At 43.0% G+C, this 15836-nt stretch overlaps 1 protein-coding gene across 2 annotated transcripts in view; it reads right to left on the bottom strand.

Moving 5' to 3' along the window:
- Window positions 1-15836, bottom strand: part of ATR (ATR checkpoint kinase) — a 130541-nt gene that overhangs the window by 67779 nt on the left and 46926 nt on the right. For both annotated transcript variants that reach the window (XM_073674683.1, XM_073674684.1), the window contains exons 10-24: window positions 13211-13464; window positions 12153-12343; window positions 11832-11932; window positions 11581-11752; window positions 11069-11239; window positions 10722-10916; window positions 9940-10125; window positions 9762-9854; window positions 8771-8901; window positions 8543-8686; window positions 7163-7256; window positions 2869-2994; window positions 2434-2640; window positions 2174-2287; window positions 1125-1240 (exon numbers count right to left, since the gene is read on the bottom strand). In XM_073674683.1, the coding sequence (XP_073530784.1) occupies window positions 1125-1240; window positions 2174-2287; window positions 2434-2640; window positions 2869-2994; window positions 7163-7256; window positions 8543-8686; window positions 8771-8901; window positions 9762-9854; window positions 9940-10125; window positions 10722-10916; window positions 11069-11239; window positions 11581-11752; window positions 11832-11932; window positions 12153-12343; window positions 13211-13464 (2295 nt within the window). The remainder of the gene's footprint in view (window positions 1-1124; window positions 1241-2173; window positions 2288-2433; window positions 2641-2868; window positions 2995-7162; window positions 7257-8542; window positions 8687-8770; window positions 8902-9761; window positions 9855-9939; window positions 10126-10721; window positions 10917-11068; window positions 11240-11580; window positions 11753-11831; window positions 11933-12152; window positions 12344-13210; window positions 13465-15836) is intronic.

Here is a 15836-nt window from a genome sequence, read left to right as displayed (position 1 = left end):
GCAACAAGTGACTAAATCTATCTTTTATTCTGTTGCCCTTTATAATTCTATTAGTAAATACCTTATAAAGAGATCAGTATACTGCCATATTCCCATAAATCCCAATTCACATAGTAGAAAAAATTCATCATATTATTTCTATATCACTTTATATCTCATTATAAATTGTAACTACATATAAAGCTACTGCTGAAGGAACAATCACAGACATACGGGAATAGAGAACATCTATGTCCTAAGTGATTCTCACCTCCCCCAGATCGTTGTCTGAGATAAGAGTGACTTTTTAAATTTATCCTTTGTTATCCTCTATTCCCTAAATTAGACCTTATTTATTTCGTTAAAGGTGACAGTATAATTAACTGTCCACCCGTAATTCCTAGAGATACATAGGGAAGCCGTCCATCTTACATCATGTCTTATCTCCGCATTCAATCTTATTTAACCCGACAAAATGTGGCAAGTATAATATGCATCCCATTTGTTCCTATGCAGATACTTCAGGATTTCATCACATCTGAGATGTCTAGAAAGAAAAATAGGATGTATCTCATTATCCTAATCACATAATACCACTAACATCATATTCTCGATTCAGGCCATTCGGATATAAAGTTCCCAAAGTATAAATCCAAAAGGCTTCTCTACGTAAAAGGATTTTTTTGATACTACCTCCTCTTCTAGGTGTATCTATTTGTATTTAACCACAATTGAAAAAAGCCTTGGACAGGCTGAAACGTCTTGTGTGAGTTGTGGAATAAATCAACTGATTATCAACACGTGAGTGCCGGGATTTTCTTTTCCTACAGACATTGTTTTCCACGTGCACCACTCTAGCTATACGGAGTGCCGACTATTCCTTTTTGATACTCAAGTTATGTAATGAAGCTGGAACTCTCGCTGTACAGAGCGGGCTCAGCTCCTGAGCCTACTTCATAAAGTGATAGCACATGTCCGCCGTACGAGAAGGGGTTAAAGCTTTAGTTTACTGTCAAATAATATTCGTTATTATAGGTACTCATTTGCATTACTCATCTCCAATTGCTCTTTGCAGAACATCTTAGCCGACAGAGCAGACCTAGAGAGAAACCTGTTTGATCCTAGGCTTGTGTTATCATATATACCTTGTGTTCAGATGTGGTTCCAATATCTCTTGAACGTGTTCTGGAAATCTTCTCCACAGCCTGCGCCCAGGGCAATCAGTTCTTCCCTCTTTGCATTCATAGATGGCTAACAGTTCCTGCAGTCGTACATAGACCAGTGACATGTGATGATGCCATTGCCACAGTCGTCTAGGAAATGACTTATAACTAGAGTTGGTGCAAATCGCTTTGTAGGACCCGCTCTATCGGTCACATCAGTAGACTATGGTCGCTAGACGAGAGACCTAAGAACCATCTATTACCGGACGGCATCTGTGGATCTTCTTTTGATTAGGTGACCTTGTGCAATGTCACATGTGCATCACGACATAAAACAGACTTTGCGTCAGACCAACTAATCAAAAGAAGAACCACAGAATATGAGGCAATTCTCAGGGTTTCCATCCAGATTATAGAAGTGGCCGATGGACCAAGTCCTATAAATCAATTTGCACCAACTCTACTTCTGACAAATAGAAAATTAACAGCATTGAATAATGGAAGAATAAAAACTATGGAAGAACATTGTCACAAATAGAAGGCTGGTTGAGGTGAAACGTTACAAGTACAGTAACATTTCCGAGCACAATATAGTCCACTACCCTGAATTCTAGTTTAACTTCGTCATCTCCCTAAAATACAATCAGTTTGTCAAGAAGATGTGAAAATCTGATAACCACTATTGTATCTTGGGCGTGACATGTGATGGAAATATCACGTAGTATATGTAGTGCTAATTACATGTTAACACGTCACACGATGTGCTGATCTCTTACTCACACACGTGGGACATCTACAGAGAGGTCTTACCCACTTCATATAGATGGCTCATATAACAAAATACTCAATGTGTTTTAATTCTTTAAAAAATGGTAAAATAAAAATGTGCAGAATAGACGGGCAGGGCTCAGATATACCAAGTGAACCTACATAAATACTGCGTCTCTCTGCTGCAGTGTACATAACATTTATTGCAGCTGTTACATATATGGAAAAACACAATACTCTGCTAGAATGTATGATAAGATTACCTGAATAGCATAAGCTGCAGAATCCTGAGCCCGGACATTGTCAGCATATGCAAGAAAGGCCCTTGTCAGCTCCATCAACAGCTCATAGGCAAAATTCACATCTTCAACTCCAGTCTGAACAAAACAGAAGAAAATTCATTAAACTGACATTCTCACATATATTTTCAATGTTTTCCAGCCTTTCCAGCAATTTAATACCAAAGGGAGAAAATTACAAAAAAAAGTATAAAAAGGTGAAGAAATTGAGAAGTTTTACTTACAACAAAGGTTGAACCTTTCCCTTGAGTGTCAGTAACTGAAAAGTCCAGTCTTCCGGGATCGATTGCACCCAACTGGCCAAGGCATTCGCCACACAGCAGTCGAGCCTGTGGACTGGCATCTTGGCAGCCTATTAACAGCACTGTTACCAGCTGAGAGATGACAGGCTCTACCGTCTCACTGTCTGTGGAATACTGCAATAGCTTAGCCTAGAAATAACACATACACGTTAACAAAAAAATATATAATCCAAAGGAAACATTGTAGCAGGAAGTAAAAAACACAGTTTAAATTAAGATACAACACGGTGGGTGGTGTGCACATTACTGGCTAGGTAACACTAACTACAGACATCTAAAATGTGTGCTATCTACTTTATTCTGTGCATTTATCGTGGTACCTTAATAGTCTGTGACTGAGAATATAAAACTAGATACCTGATTTTTATAAAGAGTCTCCTTTAAACTAGTGAGAGCGTGAATGCGAACATCAACGTTTTCATGCTGAATGGCTTTTATTGACAGCTGCATCGCTGTCTGCAAGTCTGTGCTTTTAGTCGTTTCCTGGAGTTACAATAAAACACAAAAATGTCAAATGCAAAAAAAAACAACTATAAATGGCAAATAAAATACCCTTGTTTAATCCAATCAAGCAATGGGTGACCAAGTATCCTCTATATGTTACAGACACATTTACAGATGACTGTACTGCACATGTCAGGTGCTGACATATGGAGAAGACCCCATGTGCAGGCATTGCAGGACCCTAGATATCTATGGTTACGACCACTGATATAGGGACAGTTAGCTAGTGGTCGTAACCATGGATATCTAAGGTCCTGCAATGCCTCCACATGAGTAAAAAGACATAGTGAATCAGAAGAACTATACAACATTTCTAACTGGAGGTATTTGCTATTATTATTATTACACCTACTACATTGGGATAGGATTTAGGAGATGGGAATACCCCTTTAACAGTTGTTAGAGAAGGTATACTTAGAAAAAACGGTGAAAAACTTACTCTGGCATCCACACTCAATGACAGCACTCCCGCTCTTTCTCTGCTGGCCTGGAAGAGATGACATCACGACCACCAGTGCCCTGATCACTGAGGACACTGATTGGCTGCTTAGTCAGGTGACTGGTAGTCGTGATGTCATCTCTTCTGGTTCAGTGTAGACAGACTGAGTTACACTGCTGAAGCAGAAGGAGTACAAGAAGCCCTTTGTTTTTAATTTTACAAGCAGACTTTGCACTGCTAACCTTTATAGAAAAGTGGACCTCTTTAATACATCACCTCTATTTTTTCACTAAATAAAACTAAATGTTTTTTTTAGTAATCCAATCTTCATTTCTGATTGTAAATTTTACTAAAAATTCTATTTTCTATACATGATTATGGGGAGTCACCGCCTTATCAGAATTTCTGGAAACAGTAGATTTGAGTAAAAAGATTAAGGGGGTTAAGCAGGTAGGAGGAGGGTCGCAGGGCACTGACAATCTTTCTGCTCAACTCTAGTGTTTCTCTATGATTTCATTGGGAGACACAGGAAACCAGGGGTGTATGCTCCTGTCGCTAGGTGGCTGACACTAGGCAAAAAGTTAGCTCCTCCTCAGCAGGGTATACCTACCGACTGGCATGAAGCTATTCAGTCTAGCTTAGTGTCAGTAGGAGGCAGACAATTTTAGCTTAGTGTCAGTAGGAGGAAGACCCAGGTCTGCTTTTTCTCTCTCCGGCGCCATTTCCCTGCCAGCACTACAGCTCCATGCAGATCCACAGATTTCCTGCACAGACCGGGGACATCTTCTTGGGACTTGGTAGGTTCTATCCAGGCTTTTTCTTTTTGCATAAGGCTCAGCACTGCTCAGCAGCCCACCTCCAGGTTATTTTCCCTATGCATAATTCCAGGGAGTCTCGCTCCCACCCTACCCCCATTATCCTTCACGATGCTTGTTCTCCTTGAAGAAGAAATTGCCCACAGGTCAGGTTTCATCCCTCTGCTCTGACTGCAGCACCCCCACCATGCAGGCCTCACAGGATCTCCCTGCCGCCCGAGATGAGAATGCGCCCCCTCCCCGAGAAGGCTGCTGCTCTATCACAATCAATAGCGGGCCTAACTAAGGTGTCCCAGTCCTTGGTACAGGTCCTAGAGTGTCTTCCTAACTATCCAGCCACCACTGGTGCTCTGATCTTTCCCTGGGACGAATCGCACGCACCTAGTTACTTGCGCCAGCATGGCAGACTTCATACAAGACTTAAGAAGCGGGCACATTCCACATTCTCCAGGATGGCCTCGGTATCCCTCTCTTCTTCTCCTGACTCTCAGGTAGTCCCAGGGTCCAACCTATGCTTAGAGCAGACCTCTAAACTTCAGGACATGGTTGATTGTCTGATTAACCGCAGAGATCAGGCTCTCAAGGTCAAGGAAGGCGAGACTGCCCCCAGAGTACTCAGTCTCCTTCAAAAAGGTGAAACGTCCTCCTCGGGTGTTTTAAAATCATAAGGAGTTTGACGGAATATTTTCAAAGGAATGGGAGCACCCGGAAAAGCGCTTCCAGGGTAGGAAGCGTTTTGACATTTTATATCCTTTCAGACCCGACCTCCTAAAGAAATGAGCAGAGTCCTCCATTGTGGAACCCCCGTTTCCTGCCAACACCGTCCTCTCACTCCCAGATGGGTCCTCCCTCAAGGATCCTACCTATAGGCACATTGAAGCCCTAACCAAGTTCGCCTTTGAGGATGCGGCTGCATCCCTCTGTACTGCCTTTGCTTTGACGTAGGTATCAGAATCCAGAATCCTCTGGCTTAAGGCTTGGAACGCCTAAGTGGCACCTAAGAATTCTCTCACTAGCCTTCCTTTCCAGGGGTCTTGTCTCTTCGGAAGTAAGCTGGATCAACTCACCTCTGACGCCACTGGCGGTAAGAGCACTTCTCTTCCCCAGCCAAAGCCCAAGCGTCCCCCCAGCAGGGGACACCCTCTCTAGTTCCGCTCCTTTCGGCAATTTTCGTGCCCTGGGACCTCCTCCTGACTAGACCCGTCCCCAGTCCAAAGGGAAAGAAGGAGACAGTCTTTAAGCTCGTCTCCTCTTAGCTTCCATGGGGCAGTCAAGCCAAGTTCTTAAAGTCCAGATCTAACAGATTTTCTTCCTTTTGACGAGCTGCCCCCACCCTGGAATCCTCTCAGGGCGGGTGGCCGCCTTCTTCTCTTCCGGGATGTGTGACTCTCCGTAGTTGACAACGCCTTTGTTAGGGAAATTGTAACCACCAGTTACAAAATAAGAATTTTCTTCCACAGTCTTGAGACAGGCAGGTCATCCAGACCATGATCAAGGTGAGAAAACTCTCATCCTCTTGCATTTATCATCGAACATGGAAAGCCTTCTTTCGCTGGTACGAGGACAATCAGACAGTTCCCATATCCTTTTCTCTCCTGGCCTTCCTGTAGTCAGGCCTAGAGTCCAGATTGTCTCTCAGTAGACTCAAGGGTCAGGTCTCCGCATTCTCAATCCTGTTCCAATGGAACTTGGCCTCCCATCTCCAGTTCAAGACCTTCTTACAGGGAGTTGCTCACTTGGTTCCTCCATATAGTCCCTCAATGGACCCATGGGACCTTAACCTAATCTTGAGTGTCCTTCAGGGACCTCCCTTCGAACCTGCTGTGATATTGCCCTCTCTCTTCTCTTCTGGAAAGCTTCTTCCTGGCTGCGATCACCTATATCAGGTGGGTCTCTTGTGCCACTCTCCCTTTCTCATCCTTCACCAGGACAAGGTAGTCTTACGACCAGTCCCTTCCTTCCTACCCAAGGTGGTTTCTCTATTCCATCTCAACGAGGACATCGTCCTTCCATCCTTTTGCCGGTCCCCATCCCATCCTCTGGAACAGTCTCTCCACAAGCTGGATCTTGTCAGGGCCTTACATCGGTACCTCTCAAGAATAGCATCCTTCAGAATCTCCGATTCCTTGATTGTGATTCCTGAAGGTCAAGACAAAGGGACTTCCTGCTTCCAGGGCCACTATCACTCATTGGATCCGCTCTACCATACTGGAGGAATAAAGTGTCAAAAATAGACCACCCCCACTGGGAGTGAGGACTCACTGAGGCTTCATGGGCCGTTCACCCACCAGGCTCCTGGGACTCAGATCTGTAAGGCCGTTACCTGGTCTTCCCTTCATACCTTTTCCAAATTATACAGGGTGCATGTCTACGCCTGGGCTGTTGCAAGTCTAGGTAAGAAGGTTCTGCAGGCGGCGGTTGAACATCACCCGACATGATCTGGGCAACTGCTTCGGTTCCCTCCTTTGGGACTGCTTTTGGACGTCCCATGGTTACCTGTGTTCCCCAGTGAAGTGATAGAGTAAAGACGATTTTGGGTACTCATCGTAAAATCTTTTTCTCTGAGTCTTCAATTGGGGGATACAGCATCCTCCACTTGTCTGTGCCTTTGTTGGGCCTGTTTAAGATTGTTTTATTGTTGCTTCTCCTACTGCTTTCTCACTAACTGATTAACTTTGTGCCAGTTGGTAGGTGTACCCTGCTGAGGAGGAGCTAACTTTTTTTTGCCTAGTATCAACCTCCTAGCGACAGCAGCATACACCCATGATTACTTGTGTCCCCCAATGAAAGCTCCGAGAAAGATTTTACGGAGAGTACCCAAAATCCTTTTTTAATGTTTTTTAGCAGCCACAGAGCCCACAGGAAACAATAGACTAGAAAATGTCAAACCTACTTTTCGGTATTCCTGGAGAACAGTCAGGATTTGCTTGAGTTCGGGATGATTGGGCAGAAAATATATTTCGTGGAGGAAGTCTTGGACAGCATGTCTAATAATATAAAAGTCACGTCTATAACAGCTTTACATTAAAAAGAAAAAAAACAAGCAAACATGAATAAACTGATAACCTAGATGTGCTTTACGCGTTATGTGGCTTAAAAGAACCTTTCATCAGGATCAGGCCTTATAAACTAAAGGTATGTCCATAAAGGCGCTGTGCTGCTGATTTAATAGGTAACTTCACTGTAGAAATCCACATCTCAATCGACGGAGATCTCAATCTGTGCATGCGCCGCCATTTTACTGAAGTCTGCAACCAGATCGATCTGCACAAGCGCCGTCCTAGCTGTGGAATTTTAAACTGTATGAAGTTACTTACACCAGAGGCAGCCGTGGCAGAAAAGAAGACACTACCCACAGTCCCACCCTATAGGCCCGCCCCAATGCACAAACAGCTTATTGCACCAAAACTACTAATGGTGATTAAAGAATAACCAGGCTGTGAATTTCTACAGTGAAGGTAACTGATAAAGCGAACCTGTCAGCAGTATTGAGCCCTATAAACTAAAAGCATGGCTATAATGGCACAGTCATGCTGATTAATATGATACCTGATGTGAAGGGATCCACTCAGTGGCTGCTGAATACTCACTTTATGAAGTTTTCAGAAAATGACATCTTCTGTGCTTCGGGGCGGGATGTGTGGGCAGGGTCTTCTTCTCGCTCTCCGTCCTCCACCAGCCTCCTGTTTCTTGAGCAGGTCACTGATTATTCAGTAACCTGCCTTCTTTTTAACATTCTGCGCCACCACCACCATCATTGTGTGGGCAGCTTGTATGCAGTGGGAGCCGGCATCCTGTGTGCAGGATTTCAAGCAAATGGCGCCGGAGGCAGCGCTTGCGCAGATCGAGATCTCGGCTCAGTTCAGAGCCGTCATTTTCTGCAAACTTCAAAAGGTGAGTATTCAGCAGCCACTTAGCGGATCCCTTCACATCAGGTATCATTATTAATCAGCATCACAGCGCCATTATAGCCATGCCTTTAGATTATAGGTCTAAATCTTGCCGATAGGTTCACTTTAAATCAGCAGCACAGCGCCTGCACATACTTTTAGTTTACAACAGTACAATGACGAAAGTGAAAGAGTACAAGGACAAAAAAAATTGAAAATACTTCAAAAACCAGAAAAAAAAAACCACAAACCCCCTCCATCCCCCCAGAAATTATGGGAAAACGAAGAATTATAAAATAAGTATTAAAGTAGGCAACTGAGAAATGCACTGTAATTGTATGAAAGGATATACAGCGTATACTGAAGCCGCTCGTCCACCATACCTGTTCTCCACAATTAGGTAATGAAAAATAGCCACAGTTTCTTTAGGCTGGATATGTAAGAGGGGCAGTAAAGCAACTATTACGTGACTGAGAAGAGAGCCTAGGTACGCCTGGTCCAGGCACCGCACAAACAAGTCCCAGGACCTAAAAAATATCAAAGAACACAAAATATAGCTCATTTTGCTCATAATCTTCAGTATAATCCACAAGACTAATGTGAGATACTACCTGCAACACAGCTCTGGAAAATCCTCCTTATAACGAAGCCCAGTCCTCAGGGTCGTCATCATCTTTACTCGTACAGAACTAACGTGTCTGGGTCCCATGAGTTTCATCAAAGAGACCAGGCTGCTCAAGGCCTGAGAATAACAGGACACTGCTCAGAATCCGCACAATTCCACATATCCATATATCGCAGATGGCTGATTTGCTTCATGGTTGGAACTGGCATAGTGACTGCAAACGTCAGGATATTAGAATAAAGCAAAACTGCTCCACTGCAGGGAGCTGAAACTTAATTTGGTCACTTCAGCCAAGATCTTGAGGCCTAATACCAAGTCTGGAAGAATATACCATGCCTTATTTCCATAGTAAAGGCTATCATTCAATGGGCAAGATTCATCAAAGCTTTTACACCAGTATTCTGCTGTAAAAAGCTTTGAAAAGTTGAATAGTTTTGTCTCAACTTAAGGCTGCATTAGAATTTTGGTATTCTCAACAAAGTGGGCGTAAGCTGGGGCAAAACAGGCACAGGCATGGAGACTGCAGCTCATCAAATTCATGATGAATGACAGGGTTCGCTACACCAAAAATCCAGCAGGGACTAGAGTAGGATTCATGGCGAGATGCACATAGAGGTGTACGCCACTCATCCGACGTGCCTGATCCATGAAGAGGAACACACCTCTTTATGAATCAAGGGCGTCTGACTCTTGCACATCTCCTCATCAAGACAATTCTGAACAATGCTGGTCTTGATGAATTGGGCCCAGAGTCTTGTTGATTCTGTAACGATTATGTAATTATACTGAGCAGCATGCAAATGCTTCACTGCCACTACGGCCAAACTACACCCAACCAATGCCTGGTCTCTAGACCAGCAATCAGTTGGGTTCCCAGGGGTGCAGCCCCAATGATATAACATTTTTAGTTATCCTACATCTAAGTAATACATTTTTTTTGGTACCAAAAACACCATTAATTGCAATAAAAATCTCACCATCTTTTTGTCTTCAATGCCAATACTGGAACTCAATAAATGCATATTAAAGAAAGCCAGGATTCCTAGTAATTTGGGTTGTAGGTAATGAGCCTGCAAAATAAAACAATGTGCAATGTCTTATAGGGCCGTCTCATTGCTCTGAATCTTGAGTTTCTACACTTTACTACTCTCTTACCATTGTTTCAGGTTTAGTAATGTTCCTAGGTCCCTGGTAAGGATCATCACTGGATGCGAAGGAGGCCAGTATTGACAGCCCATTGAACACCTGCTGGTAATGCTCCCCGAGTCGCAGCAGCAGCTCATTGTGTAGTCCCTGGTAGTCTTGTCTAAGCAAGCTGCCCAGCTCTATCTCTGTCTCATTCTGCATATTCAAATGTATAATAAAACGTGGCCAGTAAGACATTGTATATTATGTTTTTAGATTTGTTCCTCCTCTTACTATTGTACACAATACACCTGCTGCATAGATAAAATCTTAGGACTAATGGAAGAAAACAAAAAAAGTCACCCTAAAGTAAGGTTTGCAGCAAGACAAATTAAACATCAGGGTGAGAATACATAGACAAATGTAGAGTCCCTTTAGCTTGATTATTTGCCCACTCTACCTAGACTAGGCACATTCTCGCTGGGAGCCTTTCATCACAGATTCCTTAAAAAAGGCTGCTGCAAACCCAATGGATCCCATTATAGTCAATAGGGTACCTCGACCGCCATTGTTAAAAGCCACGATGGAGCAAAAATACATCATCCTTAACAAAAATGTGAAGACACCCATACATAGAGCCATACACATTCATTGTAGAAACAATAGCTATCTTTCCCCCATTTGACCTGGATTTGGAGCACCAATGGGGGTGAGAAACCTGGTTCTCCTTTGGGATGTGCCTAAAATGCTTTTGGCTAAAATTCCTCAAACATCACATGAAATCCAGCAGTCATATTAATATTGCCACATACTTTCAGATAGTGAAGAGACTTTTCAAGTTCATCCTTGGTGCAGGAACAGACGAGGTGAGAGAAGATGTACTTGAAGTTATTGATCAAGATCTCCCTGCGATTAGCATTCAGCTGCTTGGCAATTGTTCGGATCAAAGAGGAGGCTACCGGGCTGGCTTTGGCGGCTAGATACGGAAGCAAAAGCTGCAATGTCTTCTGTTTATAGAAAAGACACAATACAGAAGAAATTAAGATTCACTGAATATTTAGATGTACAATAGATACACTGTAGCTATTAAAGGTTTGTGAATCAAAATTTAAAAAAACAAGTAACAAGGACTTGAGAAAATAAAGCAGGAAATCCTTACTGTTAAAAAGCGGTTGAGATCTGAAAAATCAAATACATTAGCAATTTCAGACAAGATTTCCAAGGCGACTTCTCGGTGATGTACGGCCTCCTGCTTCTGCATGTCGCTGCTGCGCCCCGGGGTGCCCGACAGCTGAGCTTGCTGGCTGGTGTGCAGGGACTCTACAAGAAACTTCATGACAAGATAAGTACTGAATAAAGGTAATTGTTAGCTTTTCTTTTTAGCAATATAAATAGATGTCTTGGGACAGATAGTTATGGCATATCCACAAGTTTCACCATAAATGTCTGCCATGAAGCAACCCCATAGTAAGCTGTTTCCGCATGTATGGAGAGACCCATTCTTACTGCAGCTTCCTGGGAGGACGGTTAATCATTGTGAGTCCCTTATCAGGCTGATAAATGATTATTGTTAGGGTAGTATTTACGGGTACACAGATTTTTGGGGTTTATTTAACAATAATAATAATACTCTATGTAAAAAAATGCTTATAAGAAAAGCCATGTTCCCACCTTGCATATAGGTTTTTTATAGTGGCTGAAAAAGTCCTGCAAGCGCATAGACTTTGCTGCTGCCAGTGATCGAATTTCAGTGTAGGAAGCTCCAGCAACTGATGTAGATTTGGACAAAAGACAATGTAACAGGTGTAATAGAGCAAATGGCACCAGGTCTCCCTTAGCAGCTCTAAAATGTATAGAAAAGATACAGTTTAGGTAATATTAGGTTTTTAGTAAACTCACAAGCCCCAGTTTACTATACTCACCGGCCTATGTCTCCAGTTGTAAGTATAAGAGTGTCCTTCATTTCGTTATCTCTTGCCAATTTAGCATGGGTATATGCCTCCTTTATTCTACCGACTAACAGCTGCATTGCCCAGGTAGAAAATAAAATATTGTTTTTCAATATAATTAATACATATAACAAACATTCTGTCACATTTTCATAAGAAATCAATGTATGAGGCCCATCCATAAAGATGTACTTGTATGGGCCAGTGCCTTTTAATAAGCCATAATCCCCCATCCACTTCATACAGTCCGATCATTAGAGGTCCTTGGACTCCTATATTCATAAACGTCCATACCTCATTTAAGCTCCCTTCTTCACAGTTTACTGACTCCAAGACATGTCGGATGTTCCCACTGAATGCTATTCTGACATCCTTATCTGGATCTTCTATGAGGGTCAGTAAGGTCTCAATCATAGCTCTCAAATCCTGTTCAGCTTTCTGGACATTTAGGTGTGTAAACAAGTCGGGAATATTTTCGATGAATGCTAGAAAAACAATTTTTCATTTAGAACAAACCACACACAAAATTTGGCCATATACATTTAATAACTTTAAGCCAGACACTTCAGGCCCCAGCCATTCCTCCAGACACCTCCCCATATACATGCATGCTTCTGCTGGGCCAACCATGTATGTGTTCTCAATGGGGAGAGAAGAGAGAAGCCACAGACTCCTCTGACAACAGATAATCTCCCTGAAAACACAGGCTCTGGCATGTGGAAATTCAGCTCCGGTGCCACTAAAATCCTTGGGTTCAGCCAACCTTAGTGTAACATAAATGGCTGCCCTAATAGAGAATCTGCCATGAGGATTTTATACCTCTAATTAATGACATGTATGTACAGGCACTTTGAGGCTGACTAAATCCATAAACTGATTGTAGAAATCAGTTTAGGCGATTCTCAGCAATCCAGTGTTGAAATCTTATGCAACTGAGCTGCAAGTGTTCGGGGGACAGTGCACTTGCAGCTCTCCTGCCCTCCCTGCTACCAGCATGCCTGCTGAGTCTGATTGCTCACTCGTTTTAGGGACATGCCTCCCCTGAGATTTCTCACAAGCCCCGTTTGTACCAGGGTATGCACAAATCGACTCATTGGGTCTAGCGAAGTCATGAAGACCTTACTGTGCATAAACTGTCCCTGGCACTACCCATGCTTTCAAGAGATCTTGCATAAGATGTCAATGATGGATTGTTGAGAAACACCCCAACGCATTTCTACAAACAAGGTATGGATTTAATCAGCCTCAAATCGATAGGACATACATATTATTAGCTTGAGGTATAAAATCCCTATGACAGGTTTGCTTTAACCATGTCACGCACACTGGAACATTATAGATAGAGAACGTACCCATTTTTACGGAGCTTGGCATGCTTCGGTCCAGTAGATAAAGAAAAGGCTTAAAAAAAGAAGCACTGGTAGCAGAAGTACCAGAGAATGGAAGCAAGTTCAGTCTCAAGCTGTAACACAACAGATCACGGTCCATAGCTGGTCCTTTCCCTGAATCCTGCAGGGTGAATCCAATAGTAACGCCACATGCTAGCTTGGTCATAGCTTGGGCTAGCTCCTTCTTTACAAGCGTCGAGTGATCATTAAAGTGTTCGCTACAAAAGAAGGAATAAACTAGAATACATCAAAGGCCATAATGTATAGGCTCACTCTTCTCACATCCCAATATCAGTTCTTATTGAAAAGCTGGCAGGAAGCAGTTACTGATACTAGGAGCATTTATCACAGAGCGCACAGTGATGCTCAGCTCCATTGCTTACACCATCCAGTGTGGTATTGTCGGAGCCTTGTCATTTCCCACATTGAACTAGTACAAGTAACCTGGTATTATCTGCAGGGTGAACTGGCAGCAAGTGTTATATTCTCTGCCACCACAAGATAAGTGAAATATTACAAAATGCCCATTGAAATGATGGGCTACCTGTGCCAGGCATGGACAGGATGGGTTCTAGCTGTTTGTAGTCACTGTCCACTTCAGATTATTAATAGAGGTACCAAAAGTGACTAAGTGAAAATGCCCTAATCTGGTTGTCCACAATCTGGACAACCCCTTATTATTATTATTATAGCGCCATTTATTCCATGGCGCTTTACATGTGAAAAAGGGGTATACATACAAAAACAATTACAATAATCTTGAACAAAATGTGACGGGAACTGGCACAGGAGGAGAGAGGACCCTGCCCGCGAGGGCTCACAGTCTACAAGGGATGGGTGAGGACACAGTAGGTGAGGGTAGAGCTGGTCGTGCAGCGATGTGGTGCAGCGGTGGTTACTGCAGGCTGTGGGCTTGTCGGAAGAGGTAGGTCTTCAGGTTCCTTTTGAAGGTTTCCAGGGTAGGCGAGAGTCTGATATGTTGGGTAGAGAGTTCCAGAGTAGGGGGAAAGCACGGGAGAAATCTTGTATGCGATTGTGGGAAGAGGAGATAAAAAGGGAGTATAGAAGGAGATCTTGTGAGGATCGGAGGTTGCGTGCAGGTATGTATCGGGAGACTAGGTCACAGATATATGGAGGAGACAGGTTGTGGATGGCTTTGCCAAGGTTAGGGTTTGAACTGGAGTCTCTGGGCAATGGGGAGCCAGTTAAGGGATTGATAGAGAGGAGAGGCCAGGGAATAGCATGGGGACAGGTTGATTAGTCGAGCAGCAGAGTTTAGGATAGATTGCAGAGGAGGCCACAGAGCAGGAGATTGCAGTAGTCGAGACGGGAGATGATGAGGGCGTGCACTAGTGTTTTTGCAGATTCGTGGTTGAGGAATGTGCGGAGGATCCGGGAGATATTTTTGAGTTGGAGTCGGCAGGAAGTGGAAAGGGCTTGGATGTGTGGTTTGAAGAAGAGATCAGAGTCCAAGGTTATTAAGATATATATATATAGATATATACATACACATATATTGGCTGCAGGGCTCATGTGGCATAACAATTAAACAGAAGACTCAGCGTGGACATCGCTGAAATGGTGTCGGTGAATGATGTGATAGATAGATACACGCGCACACACACGTGCACACACATTCACTAACCCATCTCAGACAGATGTCTGTCCAGCTTCTGTATGAAGACTTCCATTGAAAGAGAACTCACCACCTCTCGTAGCCGCCTGTTCCACTCATTGATCACCCTCACTGTCAAAATGTTTTTTCTAATATCTAATATGTATCTTCTCCCTTTCAGTTTCATTCTATTGCTTCTCGTGCTTCCATGTGCAATTGAGAATAAGGATGATCCCTCTATACTGTGACATCTCTTCAGATATTTGTAGACCGCTATTACGTCTCCTCTTAGCCTTCTTTTTCGCAAGCTAAACATTCCCAGATCCTTTAACCGTTCCTCTTAGGACATAGTTTGCAGTCCACTCACCATCCTCGGAGCTCTTCTCTGAACTTGCTCCAGTTTTTCTAATTCTTTTTTAAAATGTGGTGCCCAGAATTGGACAGAGTATTCCAGATGAGGTCTGACCAAGGAGGAGCAGAGGGGAATAATTACGTCACGTGATCTAGACTCTATGTTTCTCTTAATACATCCCAGAACTGTGTTTGCCTTCTTTGCTGCTACATCACACTGTTGACTCATGTGCAGTCTGTGATTTATTAGTATTCCCAAGTCTTTTTCACACGTTCTGTTGCTTCGTTCTATTCCTCCCATTCTGTAGATGTAATTTTTGTTTTTCTTGCCCAAATATAGAATCTTGCATTTCTCCCTGTTGAATACATTTCTATTAATTGCTGCCCTTGCTTATCTAGATCCTTCTGAATCTTTCTCTGCTTTTTCTAATGTTAGCTATCCCTTCTAGCTTTGCATCGTGTGCAAATTTGATTAGTTTACCTTCAGATCTCTCTTCTAGTTCATTTATAAAAATGTTGAACAACAATGGGGCAAGGACAGAGCCTTGTGGTACCCCACTTGAAACACTCTTCCAATTAGATCTGCAATCATTACCACTCTGAGTATGATCACTGAGCCAGTTA

The sequence above is a fragment of the Phyllobates terribilis genome, unplaced genomic scaffold (assembly GCF_046119375.1).
Source record: "Phyllobates terribilis strain yellow unplaced genomic scaffold, ASM4611937v1 Scaffold_3__8_contigs__length_932513732, whole genome shotgun sequence".
Taxonomy (NCBI): domain Eukaryota; kingdom Metazoa; phylum Chordata; class Amphibia; order Anura; family Dendrobatidae; genus Phyllobates; species Phyllobates terribilis.
The sequence above is the reverse complement of the archived record's forward strand: the minus strand, read 5'-3'. Positions and strand labels throughout refer to the sequence as shown.